Genomic DNA, 24911 nt, shown 5'->3' with positions numbered 1-24911 from the left:
TAGCAGTTTATTTCGATGATAACTTCACATGGTCTTGTTTATTAATTGCTAGAAAGAAGTAGGCTCGGGGCACCTGGGTGGCTCAGTCTTAAGCGGCCGACTTGGGCTCAGGTCACGATCTCTCGGTTTCTGAGTTCGAGCCCCACGTCGGGCTCTGTGCTGACAGCTTAGAGCCTGGAGCCTGCTTCGGATTCTGCGTCTCCCCCTTCCTCTGCCCTTCCCCTACTCACGCTCTGTCTCTATCAAAAAATTTTAAAAAAGAAGGCTGTAGGTTCCCATGTTTGTTCATGAGGGTCCCCACTGTAATAGTCAAAGGCTGGTGAAAGAAATGCATGTGTGTGGAGGGGAGAGGGATGTTGGTTTCCTGTTAATTGCCTAAGCACACAAGTTAGACGTAATGACTGGGGCAAAAGTCCAATAAAGACCAGTTAAGAAGAAAAAAATGGAAGCTGTTTTAATCCCAACCATTTTAGTTTCTCACCTTTTTATTCGTTTGAAAAATATTATTTACTATCCTTACAACTGCCTTCCCTTCTCGATTGAACCATGTAAAATATTGTAGTTCTATGGTACGTATTTTAAAATACCTAGAATAAAATACCTAGAATAAGAACAACGTTAATAAGGTTGTTCGTCCATGGTTGTATACATAAAAATGTTTTCTATAGAAATGCTGAGACTTCATTACCTTGCAGTATATTCTGTAAATCGGAGCAATGGTGACCGAAAGCATATCCGTATCAGAGGCAGTTGTAACTAAATTAACAGGTTCTAGCGCCTGCCGTATCTGACAGAAATTGTTTCGATACGTATCCGAGTTCACTTCTTTGTGTTGTTCGTTTGACTGAAAGAAGAGCCCATTCCAGCAGTTTTTGAAAAGGTGCAAAACTTGCTGGCGGTACTGGAAACAGCCACCCCGAATCCGAGCAGCTGTCTAGACAAAGCAGACAGCTGTTCCTGTCAGCTGTGAACCACCACACGCAGATGGCTTCTCAGCCTGAAAGTTAACCCTTTTTGCATTGTCATTTTAGCAGTTTTGTGTCTGGGGCCTGGTACTTTCGTTTGAGGAGTTGATAAGCAACTTTGGTTTGTAAATTGTTACAGAGATGACAGTGGGGCTAATCGTTTTATTTCGTTCGGGTTTTGTTAAACTTATTTTCAATCGTGAGTTCGTTACCGAATAGAAAGCAGTGTTCCATTGGTTATCCTCGTTTCTCTAGATTTGAGTATATAGACATAAATACACTATTGAAGGGAATGAAAACTTTAAATATGTTGGTCACATCTGAATCGAGAAACACTCGAGGTGACATTCTGCCCCTCGGAAGTTTACAGATGTCTCAGTTTTTCTTTCTTCCACGAGGTTTTGGAAAAACCACTCTCGTTAGTTTTTCCTCCTCCCTTCTTGGCCGATCCTTTTTGACCTCATTTATGCTCTCTGTTTTTCTCTGCTCATTGCCAGACTGCTAGTGTTCTGTCTCAGTTCTCCACCCTGCCGACTGTATACACTCTCCTTGGACTATCTCTTCCACACGTAGGACTTCAAGTGCCACTTCTGCACCGATGACTCCAAAATCTATATTCAGCACAGGCTGCTCCAAAGTTCCAGAGCCTTATAATCCAAGTGCTTACTGGATGTTTTAATTTGGAAGACCTACAAACATCTCAGATTCAGCATGTTCCAGTAGAATTTATCGTCTTACTGACTTGCTTCTGTTTATTCTTGTCTTGCTTCACCATTCACCTCTGTGGGTGTTCTGTTAGACTTTGCGTTTCCTAAGCCCTCTGCTTTCCCTACTCAGGTGATGAATTCAGTTTTTAATTTGTGTCACATGGTTCCGTTGCGGAAGAACTCCTTTGTAAGGCTGACATTGGAAGAAGGGCAGGAGTCGACTGTATTATGCAAGAACTAATCATTATGTATCATGAGTTTTATATGGTTCACATTTCAGAGAACATAAATTAAGTTTGAACAGTACATGCAGGCTCTGTGGTAGTTCTTTATTTTTATTTGATTGTGTTACATCATCAGATTAGCCATTTCACTCATCATTTCCTTTGATTCCTCACTTCTGGACCAGTAATGAATAACCATTTGGCTCTCTATTGGTAGAAAAGAAACCCTCTGTTGTCCCAGATTGCATTGTATCCATTGGTTGAATGTACCCCTGGGTAACATGCTTAAATGTTGATTAGGTTAAGCAGCATGATGAAATTGAGTTATACTTTTCAGATAAGGAACTTAAAAATGAGTTGTGTTCAAAAGTTCATGAACTGGACAATGTAGATTATATGAATTTGCGCACTATACTTTTACTATATGAAACTTAAAATGTAATAGAACATATTTTGGGAAACATTTGTGTTATTCTAGACCAGGGATTGGCAGACTTTTTCTGTAAAGGCCAGGTAGTAAACATTAGGCTTTGCTGGTCACCTGTTCTCTGAGGCAGCTGTTCAGCTCTGCCTTTGTAGTACAGAAGCCCTTTGTAGTGCAGAAGCAGCATAGCTGATACCTAAACAAACAAGCGGGGCAGTGTTCCTGCAAAACTTTTGTAACAGCCATCAAAATGTGAATTTTGTTTAATTGTCATATGTCTTGAGATTTTGTTATTCTTTGGTTTTGTTTTTCCCAACCATATAAATATGTAGAAACCATTCTACAGGCCATACAAACATGAGCAGGAGGCCAGATTCGGCCATCGGCTGTGGTTTTCCAGCCCCTGTTGGAGACCAAAGAGGGTGGTGTATTTCAAGCGCCTCAATTAACTTTGTAACTCTTTAGTATTTTAAATATCTTAGAGCCTTAAGAAGTTCAAGGTTTAAAGAGTAATCGAATCAATCAGTGAATAAGGGTTTATTACCTGTTCGCTGTGTACCTGGGTACCAAAAGTGTACCTGTGAATATTTATAAGAACTATTCTAACTGCAAGTAATCTATAAATGATTTCAGCGTTGAAGTGAACATAACTTGAAACAAATAGAGCACAAGTGTTTAAAATTTTGTGACATTCAGAAAGCAAAGAAATTTGTGTGAGAAAAGAAGGGCTGGAGAAGTCAAATGCTTGTGGAAAATAGAAGATGGTTGCCATCAATGTGGTTGGTGGATTAAGATAAAAAATACCTATAAGTTCTTTTTTTTTTTTTCCAAGTTTATTTATTTTTGAGAGAGAGAGAGAGAGCACACACGAGCAAGGGAGGGGCGCAGAGAGGGAGAGAGAGAGAGAGAGAGAGAATCCCAAACGGGCTCCCTGCTGTCAGCATAGAGCCCCGACGCAGGGCTCAATCTCAGGAACTGAGATCGTGACCAAGAGTCAACCACTCGGCCGACTGAGCCACCCGGATGCCCCTGTAATTTCTTTACTAAGTGTATTTTCCTTAATTATGATTAATTGTGTCAGATTTAAGCAATGAAACGTCTTTAAAATCTGAGAATATTAATAACTGTAAAATTAGGGAGCAGTAATTGATGTCCTTCAAACAGAATACTGTGTACGAGGTGTTTCACATCATTGTTGCATCACTGATATAAAATCTAGATGAGGCTTAAAGTGGACTAAGTAAAATTAAAAAAACGTTTAGCCCTTACTCATAGCAGTGTGTACAGGATAAAATGAGATTCAGACAAATTGTGGCAATGTCAGAGTTAATGCAAGAGTGTGCTTATGTACTAGTTGAGTGAGTGAGTGTCTGGTGATGGAAAGGTAAATTGCTTTTCTAAGTGTACAACTGTTTACTTCTACTAAAGCAGCATCTATATACTCCTGATTGAACTTGTCTGCTAACTTTAGCAAGAAGCTGTAGCTAGGCATAGTTAGCATAATACAGATGACTGTCGTCGTTGCTGTTTTTAGAAGAAGGCAGTATGTCTGACTGGCTGGCATCTGTTTCTCTCTTTGTCATAACATCCTGGAGACAGTTCAATTTTCAAAATGTAGGTAGCCCTCAGTTAAAAATTACTCGATATGTTTAAAAAATCATGGACTGTAATGTAAAGTGGACTGAGGGGCAATTTTCAAATTTAGTTAGGTTCAGGAATTAATTTTCTAGAAATAACTAGCTACAGTGAATTTTTCTCTTACCTCATTCGGCATGATAGACACGTGACCCTTACAAAAGAAGAATTTATTTTTATGGATTAGTAATTCTTTCTAACAGGTACATCGAAAAATCAGAGAAGATTCAGATATGGCACAAGATTCTCTTCAGTGCCTTGCCCAGTTAGCTTCTCTTCATGGACCCATCTTCCCCGATGAAGGCTCCCAAGTTGATTATCTAGCACACTTCATTGAGGGATTACTGAATACTATCAATGGGTAGGTATACTTGCCCTTTATAACTGAAAAAAGAGCTTTCAGTTTTTTCTTTATGTTTAACAGGAGAGGAGAAAAAGAAACTAGTGATTTTCCCTGTTTATATTTTAAAGCGTAGTTATGTGGGTAATTTGAAATTAATACACAGAGACATGCCTTGAAAAACAAATAGGTGATAATATTTGCATGTTTGGAGAGGAGTTTTTGGGACTTTTCTTCTGCCACTTAATAATACTCATTACTTGATTTGTAGAATTGAAATAGAAGATTCCGAAGCTGTGGGAATCTCCAGCATTATCAGCAACCTGATAACTGTGTTCCCTCGAAATGTTTTAACTGCCATTCCAAATGAACTTTTCTCGTCCTTTGTTAACTGTCTCACACACCTCACTTGTTCTTTTGGGCGAAGTGCTGCATTGGAAGAAGTGGTGAGTGACTGTTTTAAAATAAATTGTGTCTGTTTTTTACAAGGAAATTGCAATGCCTCTGCAACATTTCTCGTGACAAGTAATTAAGCAAATGCTAGCTATTGTTAAAATTGCATTTTTGTTTACATGTGAAAATTATTTGGCAATCTGTGTTTAGAAATGTTACTTTAAAAATTTCTGTGGATTAAAATCACTTTTGTAGATTAAATTTATTGGTGTCAAGATTTTAACTTTGAGATAATTTAGTGCCTGAACATAGGAAATGGAATGAAACGTTTGTATTAAGGATTATGTTGAAACCCCATTTTAACAGTGAAAACTTTAAAGGGCGCTGCTAACATTGTACTGTGGTTGTGATTATAATTTTATATTTTTTTGAGAATTTAAAAATTTTGGACTTATCTGGAAATTATGTAGATAAAATTTGGTTCACTTGATTGTAACCACGCTGGTTTTGATTAGGCTGTGTGCTCTTTTAATTTTTTTGGTTTAATAGTGTATCTTGGTGGCACTTAATTTTCATTATTAAGACCAGTAACAGTACGAAAGCTGTTTTTTGGTACAAGTTTTCAAATGTATATTTTCCAGATATAAAACTTAATTTAGGAAACATGTACTAAAACTCCTTGACGACACAGCTGTGTTTGTAAGTTACCGTGAATAACTACATTAATCATGGGAAATAATTTTTTCCTCCATAGTGGTTCTTAAATTGTTGAAACGAATTTTTCTTTTTATGAATCAATATGTGAATTTCTTTCAAAGACTGTAAGAGTAAAAAGAATATTTGTCAGTACCTGCTAGAATTGGTATTAGACACAAAATCCTGTGTTTTGTTGGGGGTGTGGCAACGTCCGTGCATTTTCCTATCCCTTTAGAGGTGTTCAGAAGACAGAACTCGGGAATGATTTATGTACTTGGACACTTCAGCGGTTTGATGTGGAAAGGAACCAGGTCAGGCAGATATTTGTGTGTTTGAAAAAACGTAGTTAGTAGAGGAGTAGAAGTTTAAAGGCATTGTATGTGAGATTTGAATTTCTCAGGAGGAAAAATTATGTTCTATGCATGGAAATATAGGTCAATTTTAAGTATTTCAGCTTTATTCGAAACCCTTTCAGGTTGTTACAAATTCTGAATCAACTCAGGTTTCATTTAACATGGTCTCATTGTGCTTTCTCCCCCTTGGTTTGTTTTCTCTTCTAAACCAGATAGATGAAACAGTATGTTGATCACATATTTAGAAACATAGCTATATTTTAGTTTCTGTTTGTGGGTTAAGGAAGTTTCTAAACATTTTATAGAAGAATTGCTAGAAGATATATATCATTCTTGTTTTGCAGATTTTAAGTTTAGAATTCATTTATTTTGACCAGGAGACTGACAACTTGGAAAACAATGTTTCTGTCAAGGTTGGTCGAGAAAGTTTAGAAAGCGGCAAGTGTAGATACTCGTTCAGAGTAGGTGTATTTGTGCTTGTTTCACAAGAAGGTGTGCTGCAGAAGTGTTCTTTTCATTTGTTTTATTAATTTCTTCTAATTGATCTGCTTATGACATTTAAAAATGGTTTTAAAAGAATTGGTTACCTGTTTCAAAAGGCAGAGGGGGAAGATTGGTCTGAAACTCGGTATTGCTCGGAGCAGCCAGGTAGGCGAGGTTTGGTGAAGCTGGGGGGAGGCCGAAAGGGAGGCCCCTGCACGATGAGCTGCCAGAAGACTAAACAAATCCTCCTAAATGTCATCTCAGCGGTTTTCATGTATCTTGTGTGTGCTGGGGGAGGGGAGGCTGGGGAATGTGCAGCTAATACCAAACTACGCGAACAAATCTCGCCAAACCAGAGTGGAAGTTCTGGGACGCGGGTCACATCATTTTTGTTTCCTTAGGTACCCGGTGATTGGAGTACTGGTCCTTAATACATAGTCGTTGACCTCAGGTGGAAAAATACATAAGTAAATGGTCTTTTAAGTAATACTAGAAAAACTGAGACAAAAAGAACTGCTTTGAGAGTCAGTGATTCAGAAAGAAAGGTCATGAACTTTGAAAGGAGACTGTATAGTCATGAGCCAAGTAATTATAAACTACAGAATCTTGGACGAATTGCTTAACCTTTTTTGAGCATGTTGAGCATAGAACATTCTTCTAATGTTCTATGGGGTGGGTTAACCATATGAAAGTTCCTGTATGGTATGCACATTAAAATGTGGAATAATAATGGTAAAAGTGAACCTTCATAATAATAGCATTTATTGAGAACCTATATTGTGAACACTGTCTTACCAAGTAAGACAGGTTTTTGAGTTTTGTTTTGTGCAGGCTGTAATAGTTTTAATATTACTTTTCTTCATAATTTTAATTTTGTGAAATGTTCTGCTTTTCTCTAATAGTGAAGGAAGTTTTTCCCCAGTAGGAAAACAGATTCAGCATATACACTTTTGTCTCATTGTGAGAACATTTTTTCAGAACTATACTTACTTAGGAATACATATAGATTGTCTCCTTTTTTTGAAATTTGTGTCTCTGGTGGTGATTATGTGGCCGCAGTGAGAAAAAAATATATAGACGTGGGAGGAAAAATTCTTGATACTAATGTGCATTTCATGAAGTATGTCCTTACTTGGTGGCTTTAGCCTGTGGGTGAAGACAGTTATTTATGCTCCTCAACTGGCAAGTAAACCGAAAGTCTGTGCTCAAAAAGAGTAATTCCAGTCTTCAGCCAAGTTGTTCTGTTGGCCGTTAAAATTTCCTGGTACTACTTGAGGCTTCCTGAGGCCAAGAATTTTTTCACTGCACCCCAGAAATCAAATTATTGTCTGTTGCTGTACTGAAGAGGTGAGAAGGACTATAGACATGGAACCGTTGCCTTTAAAGTTAAAATTCGAACACAGTAGTTGTTGATACCATATCGATTGTTTCATCAAATGTTAATACTACTGGTACATCCATTGGAATCAGCTCAGTGAAATCGAACTCTATGACTTGAACTCTATACTCGGTTGGTTTCTTTTGTCAGCAGAAAATCTTAAGTTCAGCCTCCAGTAGGTTCATCACTGGAGCCACAGAACTTGTTGAGTGAATTGAGCAGAGCTTCCAAGCACGATGCTTAAACCTTGAGTGCATGTGAAGTGTATGTGTGTCTGGCTGTGCACAGGTGTGTGAGGGTGGGTGTGTAAAGGAGGTGGTGGTAGGTAAACCTGGCAGAGAAAAACCTTTCGGTACATCTGGAGCCTCATCTCAAGACGTGTGGGACAAAGCAGTGAAGAAAAAGATACTTGATAAAGTTGTAGGAAGTTCAGTACAGAGTGTAATGTGGTAGAATTCAACATTCTTCATTCAAAGTCTAGTTTCCCTGCCCAGTGGACAGTTACTTTGTGGGGAGGAGATGCAGTGAAAAGGAGTACACGGAAGCCACATTATAAGTTGGAAGCAGGAAGCATAGATTTGGGACTGTTTCCGTGATAAGAGAGAAAGCTATTATGCACTTTTTGGGGGAGGGGAGGAGGGCATGGTGAGGCCAGTACAATATTCGGACGTAGTCAGCCTCTCCCCTAACCTCGCAAGAGGATGGGGCCATTTGGAAAGCCATCCCAGCCCCCCACACAGTGGCCCTGATGGCCAGGAAAGAAGAAATGAATAAATTGGTGATACTGTTGAGAGCAAGACAGCTGTCCAGCTCCTGTTATGCGCATTCATTTCATCTGCTTGAAATGGTTAAGAGAGAGAATTAGATGAGGTGCATTAAACCTTGCACGTTTAAAGGACAGTACACTTCTTTTTAATACTAACAGTAGCTTTCCCTCTGTTAGGACATTTGGAAGAAAATTGGCTACAGTTACATCTTAAATAAAGATTCTTATTAAAACAAGTCTTTACAAAATAATTGCATGGTTGCATTTAATCCTGGTTGGATCCTAATTTTACCAATGCAGCGTTTCCTGACTTGTCTATGAGTCACCTCTGGTTTTCTCAATTTGCTATGCTAATCCTAGCACAGATCCAGTGTTTACGTTTTACAGCATTCTTGCACTTGAGATAGACTATGTAGATGGTTGAGAATAAAGCTTAGTTACTGTCATGGCTATTACTCCATTTAGTATCCTTTGTATTGTTTAAAACAATAATACAGCATTAGGAGCATAAACAGATCTGATGTGCCAAGAGTTCAAAAATGAACGCTAGAGTGAGGTAGAAAAAAGGGATTGCCCTTCTACCCCTTGTAAGCCAGGCGAGTCCCTGAGATGTCGGCCTGCTAGGATTATTGCTGGATTAATTCAATTCCATACATACTCATTGAACACCTGCCATGTGCCAGTCACGGTGCTTGATGCATATACATTGTTTAGCATTAAAATTTGGAAATTCATATGCGTTTCCAAAAGGAAGAAAGTTTGTTGATCGAGGAGTTTAATGTTTAAACACTCTTTCCGCAGACTGCAGCTTGGACTCTTGGTGGTTTTGTGGGGGCAGACTTTTTTGAGTGATCTATCTATAGGATTCTTCTAACAGCTGCAGTATTGCCCACTAACTCAGTTCCTCTTGAGGGATTTTAGAAGCCAGGAATACTGTCAGCTGCATAGGTATTCTGAAGTTAAATTATTTCTGTTCCTTTAGGACTGGCTAGGAAAAAAAAAAAGAATGAATTAATTCCTTTTGCAGTTAACATTTAAAGACTTCCTAATTTTGAATAGAATTCATGAAGCTTCATTGGTGACAATTCTGTGGGGTTTTTTTTTTCAATAATTGCCTTAAATACTAGTACCCCAGGAAAAGAATCTACTTAACAGCAGATGAGTAACAACATAAACTAATACAGCTCTTTCAGTCTTTCATCTTTCGTATGTCCTTTCTTTTTAATGTTTTACCCTCTGCAGTGCATGTATTATTTGATCTGTCACTGAACCTGGGAGGTTGTACCAATAACTGTATGTTTTAAACTTACTGTGAAATACTTCATATAAAGTAAAAAAAAAAAAAAAAAATTCATATATGTGTATAAAAGTTGTAAAGAATAATAAAATGAACAACTGTATACCAACCATCCATATTAAGAAACAGTATATTGGGGCGCCTGGGTGGCGCAGTCAGTTAAGCGTCGACTTCAGCCAGGTCACGATCTCGCGGTCCGTGAGTTCGAGCCCCGCGTCAGGCTCTGGGCTGATGGCTCAGAGCCTGGAGCCTGTTTCCGATTCTGTGTCTCCCTCTCTCTCTGCCCCTCCCCCGTTCATGCTCTGTCTCTCTGTGTCCCAAAAATAAATAAACGTTGAAAAAAAAAAAAAAGAAAGAAACAGTATATTGATAGAACCCTTTTTTTAACCTTTATATTTATCTGGAGTTTTCTCGCCCCCTTCTTTTATTGAAGACACATTTTTGTCACATCAGTTATTTCTGCAAAATGATTTTTTTTAATCATGTTTGCAAACGAACATTGCTAGTGAACTTCCTGGTCAATGTTCCTGGCACTTTTTTCCTGGCCTCTATAATCTCTGATTGTTTAATTTGTTTTCAGTCCCAGGTCCTTGAAAGAGAAATTATGGTAGCAGCAGCCTCAGGCTGGAAGTACGGAATGCAAAGTCTAATCAGGTTAAGGAACTTCTTAAAGATTATTCCTTAGAAATAAAATTTTCTATGTGAGAGTGAATTGTCCGTGCCCATCTTACTGGATTTTTTATGTCTGAATCATTCACTTCTCTTTTGATTAACTCATGTAATTTACGTTTACATATGAAGAAAATACTGATGATCAAAGAAAGAACTTTTCAATTTCATGAAAAAGATGTGGAGTTCTCATGTTGGTTATTTGTTGTTCAGAGAAAAAAGATCTAGTATAGTGGGATGGATCATACCGAGTACCTGACAGTAACCATAATCCTGTTGTAGCTAGGAGTAGATTTGCAGTTGTTTGCAATGTAACAATAAAATTTAGAACTACTCGAGCATGAGATGTATTTTCAGTACAAGAGTTATCTTACACACTTTTATGATATCTCATTTTAGGAATAAACGCATACATTATTTTTTTAGAACAGTTTTAGATTCTCAGTGAAATTGAATGAAAATACGAGTTCCCATATCCCATCCTTCACCCTCCTCCACCCCTACAAATGCACACAACCTCTCCTCCTGTCAACCTCCCCCACCAGTGTGGTAAACATCTGTTACAGTTGAGGAACCAGGACTGACACCTCCTTGTCCCCCAAAGTCCATAATTTACTTTAGAGTTCACTCTTGGTGTTGTGTATTTTGTGGATGTTGAGAAATGTGTAATGACGTGTATTCACTCTTACAGAATCATAGAGAATAGTTTCATGGCTCTAATAATCCTTCGTGTTCTACCTAGTCATCCCTCCTTCCCCCACCCCTAGAAACCACTGATCTTTTACTACCTCCATAGTTTTGCCTTTTCCAGAATGTCATACAGTTGGAATCAAGTAATCATGTTAGATTTTAACTTCTGAAATTCAGTGTTAAAGGGGGAGCAGATTCACATATACATATATTTTTTAGAAAGCCTCATTTGGTAACATCTTCGTAAATGAAATTAACCACTGTTTTTTTATATTCATAGTTACCAGTCATAAAAGCAGTTTTTCTGTGGCTGACGGGCTGCAGATTCACTCCTCTGTACCCTTCTAAGTTAAATATGGGCGTTGAAATGTAAGTGCTGTTATCGTAGTTTGATTACCTTCTGTACCCTCCATCCCCAAATGGAGTAAAGTGGGGTCAAGTAGTCTCATAAGCTCTAAGCCCCTTTCCAAAGCCTTTCTGGCAGCAGGCCTGACAATACTTAGGGCATGAGCACAGAGAGTCTAGCTTGGACTCCTTCGTCATCCCTGTGCACGTGCTCTGGCTTGGCTGCTGGGTGTTGGCCAGAGTGGTCATGGAGCAGGGCCAAGGTATTATGTATGAAAAAGCACTTGGTCAGGTTTCAGTTCTCCATGATTAGACTGAAAGATTTAGTTGCCAATTGTCATCAACCAGATTTCTCACACTTTGCCTGATGAGTTACGTGTTGATATCCAAAAGGAACCAGAAGGCTCTAGAAGTTTTGGGTTCTTATTTTAAATCACCATCCAGTGAATAGAGGCTCTTAACAGTCTGTGATCTTCTGCCTTGTCTAATATCAGGGCTTTATAGGAGGGATTATTGCTCTTTCAATAATAAAAAAGGCTTGAAAGGCTTTTACATTTTATTTATACTTTTTTATATACGAATAATTAAAATATGATAGCGTGCATTATATATGTACTAAAGAACAGCAAAGATAGTTTTTAGAAAATGTCCTGCTTCTTCCTTTTGAGATACTAGAGGTCAGGGGATGCTGTTCCGTAAGTTCCTCTTAAGATATGTTACCAGGCTGTTTATTTTGGCAAGATAAACTGTTAAGACTTAACAAATGATGTCTGCAAAGCACGTGCTTTGTTAAGTATATAAACAGGCCACAGATGTTTCTTTGGGAAGAAACTATTTTACTCATCTCTGTATTCCAATGCTTCGCTCTCAGCATTCAATATATTTTTGTTGAAGGCGTAAAACCACCCTTTTTTCTTGGTGCTAATAATACATCGAGCACTCTGCATGGTCATTTTAGCTGTGTTTGTTCATTTTATATATCTTTTTTAGTCCTCAGACCACCAGAGATAATTTTATTATGTCATATTTGATACAGATAAAAAATAAAACATGATGTTCTAAAACATTATGAAATCACCGTGAGTGAACCCATGACTCAACCCAGTAACGTTACCAGCACCGCATTGATGGTACCCGTGTGTTCATCCTAATCCTGGAACCCCAGCTGCTCCCCTCTTCCATCCCTGCAAGAGAAGTGACCACTGTTCTGAATGTTGTCTGTTCTCTTGCTTTAAAATTTTGGGAGTGCCTGGGTGGCTCAATCGGTTGAGTGTCCATCTTCAGCTCAGGTCATGGTCTTACTGTTTGTGGGTTTGAGCCCCACATCGGGCTCTGTGCTGACGGTTCAGAGCCTGGAGCCTGCTTCCGATTCTGTGTCTCCCTCCCTCTCTGCTCTTCCCCTACTCACGCTCTGTCTCTCTCTCAAAAACAGTTAAACATTAAAAAAAATTTTTAAAATAAAGATTTTGATCACTTCTATGTACAGGATGTATCGTTGTGTGAGTGTTATACCACAGTTTTTCTCTGTTCTGCTGTAAGTGAACTTTGGAGTTTCCCTTTTTTTACCATTACAAACAGCATTACAGTAAACATTCTTCTGCATGTTTACTAGTATATATTTGTGAGAGGTTTTCCAAGGTACCTCCAAGTGGAATTTTTGGATGCTGGGATATGTAAATGTTCAGTTTTACAAGATAGTTTCAAATTGATTGCTGAACTGATGGGACCCACTACATGTTCAGCAGTGGTGTGTGCGAGTTCCCGTTGATCCATGTCTTCACCATCATAGTTTTGCCAAACTTGTAAGTATATGATATGGTCTTGATTTGCTTTCCCGGGTGCTGATAATATTGAACATCTTTATATAAATATATGATTCCCATGGTTAGTCTTATGAAATGTTTGTTCAGTCCATTGCCCATTTCCCTATCAGGTTGTCTTTTTTCTTACTGCCTTTTTTTTTTTTTAATGTTTATTTATTTTTAAGAGAGAGATACAGAGTGCAAGCAGGGGAGGGGGGCAGAGAGAGAGAGAGAGAAACACAGAATCTGAAGCAGGCTCCAGGCTCTGAGCTGTCAGCACCTGACATGAGGCTCGAATTTACAAACTGCGAGATCATGACCTGATCCAAAGTCAGACGCTTAACCAACTGAGCCACCCAGGTGCCCCTTTCTTACTCCTTTGTAGACATTTTTCATATATTCTGTACACTAATTTTTTTTGTCAGTTACTTGTTGCAGATTTATCCTCCTGGTTTTGTGGCTCTTCTTTTCACTTTATGGTACCTTTTTTCTTATTCCTAACTTGGGTTAATGTTAGATTTACAGAAAATTGCAAAGAGTACTTTTTACCTAATTTCTTCTATCATTACCATGTTATATTATCACGGTACATTTGTCAAAACTAAGAAATTAACATTAGATGCATTGTTATTAACTAAACATTTAGTCTTTATTTGGATTTCATCAAATTTCTACCAGTTATTTTTCCTTTCTGGGGTCTAATCCTGGACACCGTATTGCATGTAGACTTTATGGTATTGTTTGATGAACAAATGTTCTTCATCTTAGTGGAGTTGAACTTACTGTCATTTCTTTTATTAGGAGTGTCTGGTTGGCTCAGTCAGTAGAGTTTGTGGCTCTTGGTCTCGGGGTAGTAAGTTTGAGCCCCATGCTGGGTGTCGAGATTACTTAAAAAAAAAAATGATTTGCATTATTAGTTCCTTGTTTCAGACACCTATCCTTCCTGTGTTTTCTTCTAAATGTTTTTAAAGTTTGCCTTTCATGATTTTACCATCTTAGAATTTAATTTTGAATATGGTATCAAATAAGGATTCAGTTTCCTTTTTGTTCTCATGGATAACAGATTTGCCCAGCAATATTTATTTATGTCTGTTTTCCCCCCGTTTTATTGAGAAATAATTGACATACATTCCCTTGTAAGTTTAAGGTGTATAGCATGATGGTTTGATTTACATATATGTGACATGGTTGCCACAATAGGTTTATTAGTTAATATCTATCATCTCATATATATACAATAAAAAGAAGACAATTTTCTCCTTGTGGTGACAACTCTTCAGATCTCAAATAACTTTCCTGTATATCACACAGCAATGTTTAGTCATCATGTTGTACATTACTTCTCTAGTACTTATGTATCTTATGACTGAAAGTTTGTACGTTTTGACCACCTTCCTCTAACCATTTACACACACACACACACACACACACACACCCGCCGCCCCACATCTGCTAACCACAAATCTGATATCTTTTTCTGAGTTTGGTGGGGTTTTGTTTTTTTGTGTTTTGTGGGTTTTTTGGTTCTACATTTACATGAGATCATGTAGTATTCGTCTTTTTCTGACTTATTTCACTTGGCATAGTACCTTCAGGGTCTATCCATGTTGTCACAAATGGTAGAGTTTCCTCATTTTTTTTAAGTGGCTGGAAAATATTCCATTGTGTATCTATACCATAATTTCTTTATTCATCTGTCGATGGACACGTAGGTTGTTTCCATGTCTTGTCTGTCATAAATAATGGTGCTATTAACATGGGGTTGCAGATTGTCTTTTTGAGTTTTATTTCCTTTGGATATATTCCCAGAAGTAGAATTGCTGGATCATATGGTAATTGTATTAATTTGTTGAGGGTTCTGTATACTGTTCTCCATAGTGGCCATAGCAATTTATGATCCCACCAACAGCGCATAAAAAGTTCTCTTTTCTCCTAATCCATGCCATCATTTATATCACTTATTATTTTTTTAATCTTTTTTCTAAGAAGCTTATCCATTTATTTTGAGAGTGAGAGCGCGTGTGGGAGGGGCAGAGAGAAAGAATCCCAGGCAGGCTCTAATGGAGTGAGATCTTTGCTCCAATTTTAACCTCATTGTTGGTATATAGGAAACATCACAATGGGGTTTTTTTTGGTTTGTTTTTAATATCTGGCCACCTTACCTAATAACTGTTCTAATGGTTCTAAGTTTAATCTCCTTGGATTTCTTTTTCTGAATATCACCTGCAAATAATCATCTTTTTTTTTTTGCGTTTCTTTCCAGTTTTTTGTACTTACTCCTTTTCCTTGCTGTATCAGCTAGGCCCTCCAGGTGTTAAATAATAATTTTATTAGGACTGTCTAGTTTACTCTTTTTTTTTTTTTTAATTTTTTTTTTTTCAACGTTTATTTATTTTTGGGACAGAGAGAGACAGAGCATGAACGGGGGAGGGGCAGAGAGAGAGAGGGAGACACAGAATCGGAAACAGGCTCCAGGCTCTGAGCCATCAGCCCAGAGCCTGACGCGGGGCTCGAACTCACGGACCGCGCGATCGTGACCTGGCTGAAGTCGGACGCTTAACCGACTGCGCCACCCAGGCGCCCCTAGTTTACTCTTTTTTTTTTTTTTTTTTAATTTTTTTTTTTTTTTTTTTTAAACGTTTATTTATTTTTGGGACAGAGAGAGACAGAGCATGAACTGGGGAGGAACAGAGAGAGAGGGAGACACAGAATCGGAAACGGGCTCCAGGCTCTGAGCCATCAGCCCAGAGCCCGACGCGGGGCTCGAACTCACGGACCGCGAGATCGTGACCTGGCTGAAGTCGGACGCTTAACCGACTGCGCCACCCAGGCGCCCCATCCCCTAGTTTACTCTTAAGAATGTCACCATTTAGGGGTGCCTGGGAAGCCCAGTCAGCTAAGTGTTGGACTTTGGCTCAGGTCACGATGTCACAGTTCATGAGTTTGAGCCCTGTGTTGTCAGGCTCTGTGCTGACAGCTGACAGCCTGGAGCCTGCTTCAGATTCTGTCTCTGGTTCTCTCTGCCCCTCCCCTGCTCACCCTATGTGTTTGTCTCTCTCTCTCTCAAATATAAACAAACATTAAAAATTTTTTTTTAAGTTTTAAGTCATCTTGTGAAAAATTTACAAAAGAATGAAGGGGAAAATGAAAAGAATGTCATAAGATAATTTAATAAGGACTTAACATCTATGAAGTTCTCCCTACATATTCTTAAATATGTTGGGGCACCTGGGTGGCGCAGTCGGTTAAGCGTCCGACTTCAGCCAGGTCACGATCTCGCGGTCCGTGAGTTCGAGCCCCGCGTCGGGCTCTGGGCTGATGGCTCAGAGCCTGGAGCCTGTTTCCGATTCTGTGTCTCCCTCTCTCTCTCTGCCCCTCCCCCATTCATGCTCTGTCTCTCTCTGTCCCAAAAATAAATAAAAACGTTGGGAAAAAAAAAAAAAAATTAAAAAAAAAATATGCTGATTAGACCAGTCTGTTTTCATCATTCTTCACTTTTTCTAAAATCATTTAAAAGCGTATAGTAAGTACACAGTATTTTTATTCTAACAGGTCTCTTGACTACAGAGAAATGTTAATACGATTTTAATTTGAAAAATACATGTTCCATGAAGTAGTGAACAGCTAGTTTTCTTAAAAAGTAAACATTAATTTCTGTTTGCTTAAGCATTATTTAGATTAAGTTAGAAAGATTTTAGAAGGTTTAATAAAAAGCTTACACATTTTTACTGCAATGTTTGATTAACTTTAGAATGTGCTCAGTCAGCAAGATTATTGAATAATTGGGAACCTTTGCTAAAGGAAAAACTCCTAAAACTATTTACATGTATAACTGTGCAACTCTTGTTATAATTCCCATCCTCTTTCTCCAGCCATTTGTTTTATGAGTGTTCTTTCCTCTTAGCTTGATAAAGATGACATGGTGTACATGGAAGCCTATGACAAATTGCTGGAATCCTGGCTGACTTTGGTCCAAGACGACAAACATTTCCACAAAGGCTTTTTTACCCAACATGCAGTTCAAGTTTTCAATTCCTATATTCAGTGCCACCTCGCTGCTCCAGATGGCACGAGGAATTTGGTAAGCTTCAAGCCGGATTGTAAGTAAAAATGCATTTCATCATAGCTCTGTTTCGTCTCATTTATCCTATTATACATTGCATAATACTAGAAGTTTAGGGGGACCATCCTCAGAAGGTTTGCGGAGAGCGTTAGAGAGCAAAAGTAACCCTGTTGTCTAAATGAGTTCGTATTTGTGGGTGCTGCTTGTAGTTACCCCGTTTCTCTTCAGTTTTCAGTTATCCGCCTATGTCTTCCTAGTTGTTGAGTGATATAAATGACTTCTTGCATATAAAGCACCACGGATCTTAAAGATGTCAGATCTTTTCAGTGACAGAAGTTAAATTCTCAGGGGTGGGAGGTGGGTTGTGAATGCAGTTTGCTGTGTTTACATATGTGCACCATGGGGTGATACCTTCTATTTCTTGCTCTTCTGTGAGCCGCCCCCCCCCCCCCCCCCCCCGCCACCTCTTTCTTTTGGAATGACCAGCACTGTCATTCCAGCAGGCTCTAGACCACTGGGTTGGCTCTGTCCAGCTCTCCTCCTTGTGTGGAGTGCTGAAGTTATTTTATGGTGCAACAGAAATGCATGATTTGTTGCACAAAGGAGTGCAGCTCCTCACTCTTTATTTCTCTCATTGATAATAGACTGCCAATGGTGTGGCCTCTCGTGAGGAAGAAGAAATAAGTGAACTTCAAGAGGATGATCGAGACCAGTTTTCAGATCAACTAGCCAGTGTAGGAATGCTAGGAAGGATTGCTGCAGAACACTGTATACCTCTTCTGACAAGGTACACACAGTCCAAAGAAACCCCATGGAGCAAATACTCTCTATTCACAATTCCCTGGAGAGCACTTAAAGTGTTTAAAGACTTTAAACACCCCTACCCCGTATCCCAGCACACTGGAACAAACGGACAGAAACATACTCATGGTTGCATTCCTTGGCTTGTACATTTGGAGCCCAGGCACTACAGCATAGATGGCAGAGAGATTGTGGAAAACATGGTATGAGAATGATTTGACCCATGTCAATAAAAACTTGGAATGACCAGTTTTCGAATGCCTGTTGTAAGCCTTGATTGTTTGTAAAGCGATGTTTTAATTCTATGTCATAAAGAATAAATCACAATTCCTATACTGCTATGAGAACAGCTGTGTACTACAATAAATATTTTCATATATGTGCTTTTGTGCTAACATCTTAATTTATGTTGTCTAATAAATGGAAATTATGTATACAGTTTGTTCTAGATCTTTGCTTATTGAACTTTATGAAACTTTGGGTTTTTTCCCCCCTTTTTAGCCTATTAGAAGAAAGAGTAACGAGGCTCCACGGTCAGTTACAGCGGCATCAGCAGCAGTTACTTGCTTCACCTGGTTCAAGCACTATAGACAACAAAATGCTTGATGATCTATATGAAGATATTCACTGGCTTATTTTAGTTACAGGTTGGTTGGTTGTTTCTTTCTGAAGTGTAATCGCCAACTGAGCAGTTTAAAGTTCTTATATGTTAGAAGAAGCTTCATATGTTAAAAATAAGTTCCGTACGTAGTGTTGGATGAAATTTGAATACAGATGCTGTATATCACAGAGCTATGGATGCATTTTTTAAAAATATTGGCTGACATGCATATTTAGTGCCTGTTGCATACCAAATGTCTTTTGTGGAATTCATTGCAGCCCAGTAACTTAGTACTGTTGTCAGGTTTCATTATTATTACTATCCTCATCTTGCAAATGAAGAAGCTGAAAGAGACAGTTTTAAGAAAGTAGCCTATGGTCACACTGCTATTAATTTCCGGAGCCAGAATGCAAATCTAGGCAGTCTGACTTGTAGGGTCTTCTTTTATAACCATACTGTCAATGTTTCTGTGTTTTTAATAATCAAGAAAAAAAAATCTTAATTTTGGAAAAGGCACTCCCAAATATTGACTTTTGATATAGATAATAGAATTCCTGTTAATTTTACAGAATATAGTACTAAAAGTTATTAAAAGATAGTAGATTAAAAAGCCTACCTATCAGTATGAATTATAAAATCGGTGAATAAAATATTTGTCCTTTGTATTTTGAGAGTTAATTATCTGAGAAATAGTTTCTACTCATCAAACTTGAAATTAACATTAACATTTATAATTTACTTTTACATCAACTTAATATGTATGTCAATCAGATAAAACTGAGAACATTTATAGTGCAATTTGATAAATGTAGATTTGTTAAGTGTTCGTTTTTAATTTTTTTTAAACTGAAGGCTACCTCTTAGCTGATGATACTCAGGGAGAGACTCCGCTAATACCTCCAGAAATAATGGAATATTCCATTAAGCATTCATCTGAAGTTGACATTAATACAACACTTCAAATTTTGGGATCTCCAGGAGAAAAGGCTTCTTCCATCCCAGGGTACAACAGAACAGATTCTGTGATTAGGTAATATGAACTCTATAGCTGTGCTCTTGTAATTGATAATGTTTTAAATAAATTCTGAGTTGATGGGTAGATGACTCCTGTGTTGGCCACATTGTAAATCTGATACGTGAAAGAAAATAAAACTTGGAGAAGCCTTGAAATAAACAAGGATGGCAAGTACTCGGTATATTTAAGCAGTGCCACTCTGGTGAGAATTGACAGCTATATCCTGTACTGAGGAAAACACTTGTAAAATTATTCTGGATACAGTGTAAGTTTGAAGGGACATGTCCCTTGGCCATCAGAAAGCAGTGCTGATGTGGCGCAGGTGCCCTAAATGAGTGAATCAAAGTCTGTGAGCCTCCTAGACACCAGGTGAACATTAGCAAGTTTTTATTGTTCATAAAGCTAAAACTACATTTCAGTGGCTTTCTGAAGGAAAACTATGATTCGTACCTTATAAAATTGAAGTATTTGTTCTGAATATGTGAAACTTGAGTGTCCTGTCAGGTAAAGTTAGAAGACAATTGTGTGCCTCAAATGAGAATTCACTTTGATCTTCCTCGGAGTAGTGGCAAAATTTTCATTAATTCTTAATGGTGAAATTAAGGAAGGATAAACCTAGACCGAATATCCTCCTACAAGTGGATTTAAAACCAACATTTGAAATTGCAGTATCTTTAAAGTTAAGTTGCAGGCAGATACACCAATAATGAAATAACACTGGTTTTTGTCAATTGCAGAATCAGTAACTCAAGCAGGGTGCTGTCCCCTTCATCTTTTTAATTTAATCCAAAAATACATGGCTATCATTTATACCTGTGCAGTAGAAAACAGGATTTTTTTTTTTTTAATGAACTATCAAGGAAATGTTTAGGAATTTATTTCCTTTATTGTTTTATTTTCTTGTTTGAAATAAAATATCAATGCTCTATTTTTGCAAAATTTTTATCTCTTCTTTTGGGGATTACTATAGGCGTTAGGTTAATTGCTTGTGAAAATCATTGCTTTTGCTTTGGTTTGATTCATGGTGAATGTTAATTTCAAAGGCAGCTCATTTCAGAGGGCTGTCATATTATATTCTTTGTTATATTTCTTGCCTGGGCAGTACCATCAGGTATGCTTTCCTTGTATTTTCAGTGCTTTTTCAATTTTTGCCAGTCTAAGGTATCAGTGTGGGAGCAAAACATTTTTGTATCTGAGAGCACAGACTATGGAGGGTTGGAAAACAAACCAAAAAAAAAAAAAAAAAAAAACACCCTATTTTTTTTTTTAAGTCCAAAGAATTAATGTGAAATTGAAAGGCATGTGAGAGAAACATTCCTTGTTTGTAAAAAAGTTCACATTTCTTGAAGAATTTATCCTCTGACAAATAATTAATTGAGTACCAGGTACTGTTGTAGGCATTTGGGATACATCAGTGAGGAAAGCAGACAAAAATCATTCCCCCTTTAAAGCTCCTTGTAGGAGAAAGATAATGAATGGATGAGAGGAAGGAAGGAAGGAAGGAAGGAAGGAAGGAAGGAAGGAAGGAAAGAAAAAAAAATAGTGTTAGAAGACTACGTGCTCTAGATAAGAAACTGAACAGGGTGAGGGGATTTGGAGCACAGATTCGGGGACTGTGTGTAATTTTAAGTAGTGTAATCAGTAACAGACTTCGTTTGGAAGGTGACTTGTCAGCAAAGACTTGAGGTTGGTGAGGGAGGCCGTGAAGGCCTGGGGAAGAGTATTCCAGGCAGAGCGAACAGGGAATGCTAAGGCCCTGTGGCACGTCTGGCATATTCAGGCAATAGTAAGGACTGCCATTCTGGGTTGAGCAGAATGAGGTGGAATTTTGTCAGGAGATCAAGATAGAAGGGAAAACAGAGGGATATCAGATCAAGGCTTTAGCCTTTGCTCTGAATGAAGTAGGCTGTTGTCGTTAGGTTTGAGCAGAACTGTGCAAAAAGATTCCTCTGCTGCACTGAGAGTAAACTATGAGGACAAAAATGGAAGCAGGGAGACCAATGAAGAGGCTAGTTGTAGTAATCCAAGAGAAAGATGATAGTGGTCTGAATCAGAGTGATAATAGCAGATGTGAGAAACTAACAAGCTCTGACTCATTTTGCAGACTTTTGGTTTATGAATGCAAAGGTAATTCAAGATTAATTTGTAGAGTATGGGAAGCTGTGAGTGCTGTCTGAAATATGAAGTATGTTTAGATACCATACTTAAGAAATTAAAGTAGGATTAGAAATTGGAAATATCGGGGGGCCTGGGTGGCTCGGTCAGTTAGGCATCCAACTTCGGCTCAGGTCATGATCTCACGGTCTGTGGGTTCAGGCCCCACATCGGGCTCTGTGCTCACAGCTCGGAGACTGGAGCCTGCTTCGGATTCTGTGTCTCCCTTTCTCTCTCTGCCCCTCCCCTGCTCACACTCTGTCTCTCTGTCTCTCAAAAATGAATAAATATTAAAAAAAAAAAAAAGAAATTGGAATTATCAACAATTAAAAAATGTTTTGTATGTAACATGTGTGTGTCAACTACACTTTAATTACAAAAATGTTTTGAGTTGTTCCTTCACCTCCCCCGTATGCCAGGATCTGAGGATACAACAGGAGTCTGATAAGAGGGATAGAGGAGCGCCTGGGTTTACCTAACCTGTTGGCAGGGGAAGGATCAGGGGGTGCTTTGGAGAGATTTATTTATTTAGGCAGATAGTTGAGGGGTGCGTAGGAGTTTGCAACATGCAGCAAAAAAAAGGGGTGCGTAGGAGTTTGCAACATGAAGAGGATTCCAGGCAGCGGCAACAGCAGAGGCCGAGGCCTGGGAGGAGAGCATGGCCTAAAGCAAGAGGAAGTGTGGTGTGGCTCACATGGGAACGTGGAGGGGAGAGACGTTTCTGGAGGTGGAGAAGTAGGGTTGGCACTGGGGATCGGGCGACTGAGGTAGGAGTGAAAGTGGTGAAGAACGTCGGAAATGGGCAGGTGGACCGGTCAGACTACTAGTAGTAGCAGGATTGTACCGTGGAAGGTGGATTCAAAGGGCGACCAGGCAGGTGAGGAAGCGTTTCCACTGGTAAAAGTGGGGGTGGAAAGAGGCAGGTGGCTGTGAGAGGTTCTGTCAGAGGCGGCCCCGTGGGATTTTGCTCGCCCGACGGGCTGTGGCAGTGAGGCCGCAGGAGCCCACGCTGCTTTACGTTGCTCCTGCTTTGCCAGAGAAAGGCAAGGCTCTTGCTCGTTCTGAGTCTTAACGTAATGGAGAGGCAGGTGCGTAAAAGCATGCGGTGCCAGATAAAGCGACGGTTCCGAATTGTGTGTGTGGTGTCGGGAGTGAATGACCGAGTAGCGGATGACACGGACTTTACAGGTCAGGAGCTTTTCAGCCCTTTGCATTATGGGACGCTCAAGAAATCAAATTGTCAGCTAAGAGATGATTAAAAATAGTTTTTGATAGTAGATCTTCGTGATGTTTTGCATAAAACTAGGTTCAAATAATTGAGGAACCCTGCTATTTTAAAACTGCTTTTTCCATTTATGTGAATAGGTTTTCTCAGTGTTTCTATAAAAATGAAAAAGGAATCAAATCAAATTATGCTCAACTCTGTCTCATTCTAAGAACAAGGAATTTATATATATATATATATATATTTTTTTTTTAATGGCTGCTAATTTTTTTTAAATAATTTATTTTTTAATTAGCCATTTTTTTTCACAGATGCATGAACTAATTTGGAAAAACAAAATCCTGGTACATTAATCTCATTCACAAATGCATAGAATTTGAGTTTTATGTTTAATAAATTTTTTTAACTTTCTTAAATGTTTATTTTTTTGTGAGAAAGAGAGAGAGAGACAGAAGGAGCGCGAGCAGGGGAGGGGCAGAGAGAGAGAGGGAGACGCAGACTCCGAAGTAAGGTCCAGGCTCTGAGCTGTCAGCACAGCCTGACGCAGGGCTCAAACTCACAAACCGCGAGATCATGACCTGAGCCCAAGTCAGACGTTTAACTGACCGAGCCACTGAGGCACCCCTATGTTTAATAATTTAAATTTGTGTTATACTTCGCTCAATTGTATACTAATAAGTCCAAAACACATTTTAGAACCAAGTCTTATGGTCACTGGGAATTTTTTAAAATGACTTTTCAATAACTAGACATTTGTTTCAGAGATGGATGTGGTATGATCAATAAAAATGACTATAAAAATGTATTACAGTAAGATAACCTGTGGGGAAAAGAAATAAAAATTTAAGGAGAAAAAGAATGTATTAAGTTTCCAACTGTTAAAGAAAAACTTGTTTTTCAAATGGATGATGGTGGGTACCAAAACACTGATAATTAAATTCCTGTGCATAAATTTAGAAGTTACTGTAATTATTTAATTCAAATTCTGTTAGGCTGCAGATTATATCATTTCAAACTATTCTTACAGGAAAAATCTGATCTGATACATTAACTTAAATGTAATGTGAGGTCCTGGAGTATTTTCGTTCCTATCCACCCTAAAATAATTTTTGAAACTTTGAGCACTGGTACGTAGTATAGGGAGTAGGTGTTATATGGGGAAAAAGGATGTTCTGGGGGTAGAAACTTAAAAACCTGTGTGGTTCAAGGGGAGAAATTATTTCAAAAGGATAGGGCGATAAATGGTATCTAGTACTTTCGAGATAGACAGTTGGACAAAGAACTGAAATGCAAGATTTCATTACTGGGAGATACTTTTAGTCATCTTGAGAACAGTAAAGAGAAGTAGCAGAAGCCAAAGTTCAGGTGATTAGGATCCCGGTCTTGGCAGGATATCTAGAAAATGATGTTAAGATGGATCCTTTCAATTACATCCTCAGCTTCTTTGCCTTTTAGCTCAAGTCAGGCTAAATATGTATCACTTCAGATTCTCTTCTCTCCTACTCCCACCCCCGGAACAAGACTTTCTAACTTCTCTGCATATCATGCTGTTATTAACACCACACAGCCGTATGAATTCTGTAGTGTAGGAGAGGACAGTATGCACGCTTACGTGGATAATTTTTTTAGCAAGACTTGCATTTTAAAATACCAGTAAGAATCAAGGTTGTTAGGAAGTATATAGGACTGTCCAATTTAGAGGCAAGATTTAATGTTCAGAGCATTCTGGGTAAGTCAGTGACCAGACCCTCCACCATAAAATAACAAATGTATCAAAATAAACAGTGCTAACCGTGGAGTGAAGTAGTGACGAAGGGCTGCAGAATGTAGCCTTTACTCTGAACTTTTACTTGTACGTATCTCTCCATTTCGAATGTGAAAAATC

At 38.5% G+C, this 24911-nt stretch overlaps 1 protein-coding gene across 5 annotated transcripts in view; it reads left to right on the top strand.

Moving 5' to 3' along the window:
- Nucleotides 1-24911, top strand: part of XPO4 (exportin 4) — a 119649-nt gene that overhangs the window by 74826 nt on the left and 19912 nt on the right. For all 5 annotated transcript variants that reach the window (XM_045444247.1, XM_045444239.1, XM_045444263.1 and 2 more), the window contains 6 exons: nucleotides 4159-4316; nucleotides 4567-4741; nucleotides 17072-17248; nucleotides 17875-18017; nucleotides 18533-18678; nucleotides 19485-19662. In XM_045444247.1, coding sequence (XP_045300203.1) covers nucleotides 4159-4316; nucleotides 4567-4741; nucleotides 17072-17248; nucleotides 17875-18017; nucleotides 18533-18678; nucleotides 19485-19662 — 977 coding nt within the window. The remainder of the gene's footprint in view (nucleotides 1-4158; nucleotides 4317-4566; nucleotides 4742-17071; nucleotides 17249-17874; nucleotides 18018-18532; nucleotides 18679-19484; nucleotides 19663-24911) is intronic.

The sequence above is a fragment of the Leopardus geoffroyi genome, chromosome A1 (genome assembly GCF_018350155.1).
Source record: "Leopardus geoffroyi isolate Oge1 chromosome A1, O.geoffroyi_Oge1_pat1.0, whole genome shotgun sequence".
Classification (NCBI taxonomy): domain Eukaryota; kingdom Metazoa; phylum Chordata; class Mammalia; order Carnivora; family Felidae; genus Leopardus; species Leopardus geoffroyi.
This window is presented reverse-complemented; position numbering and strand designations above follow the sequence as displayed.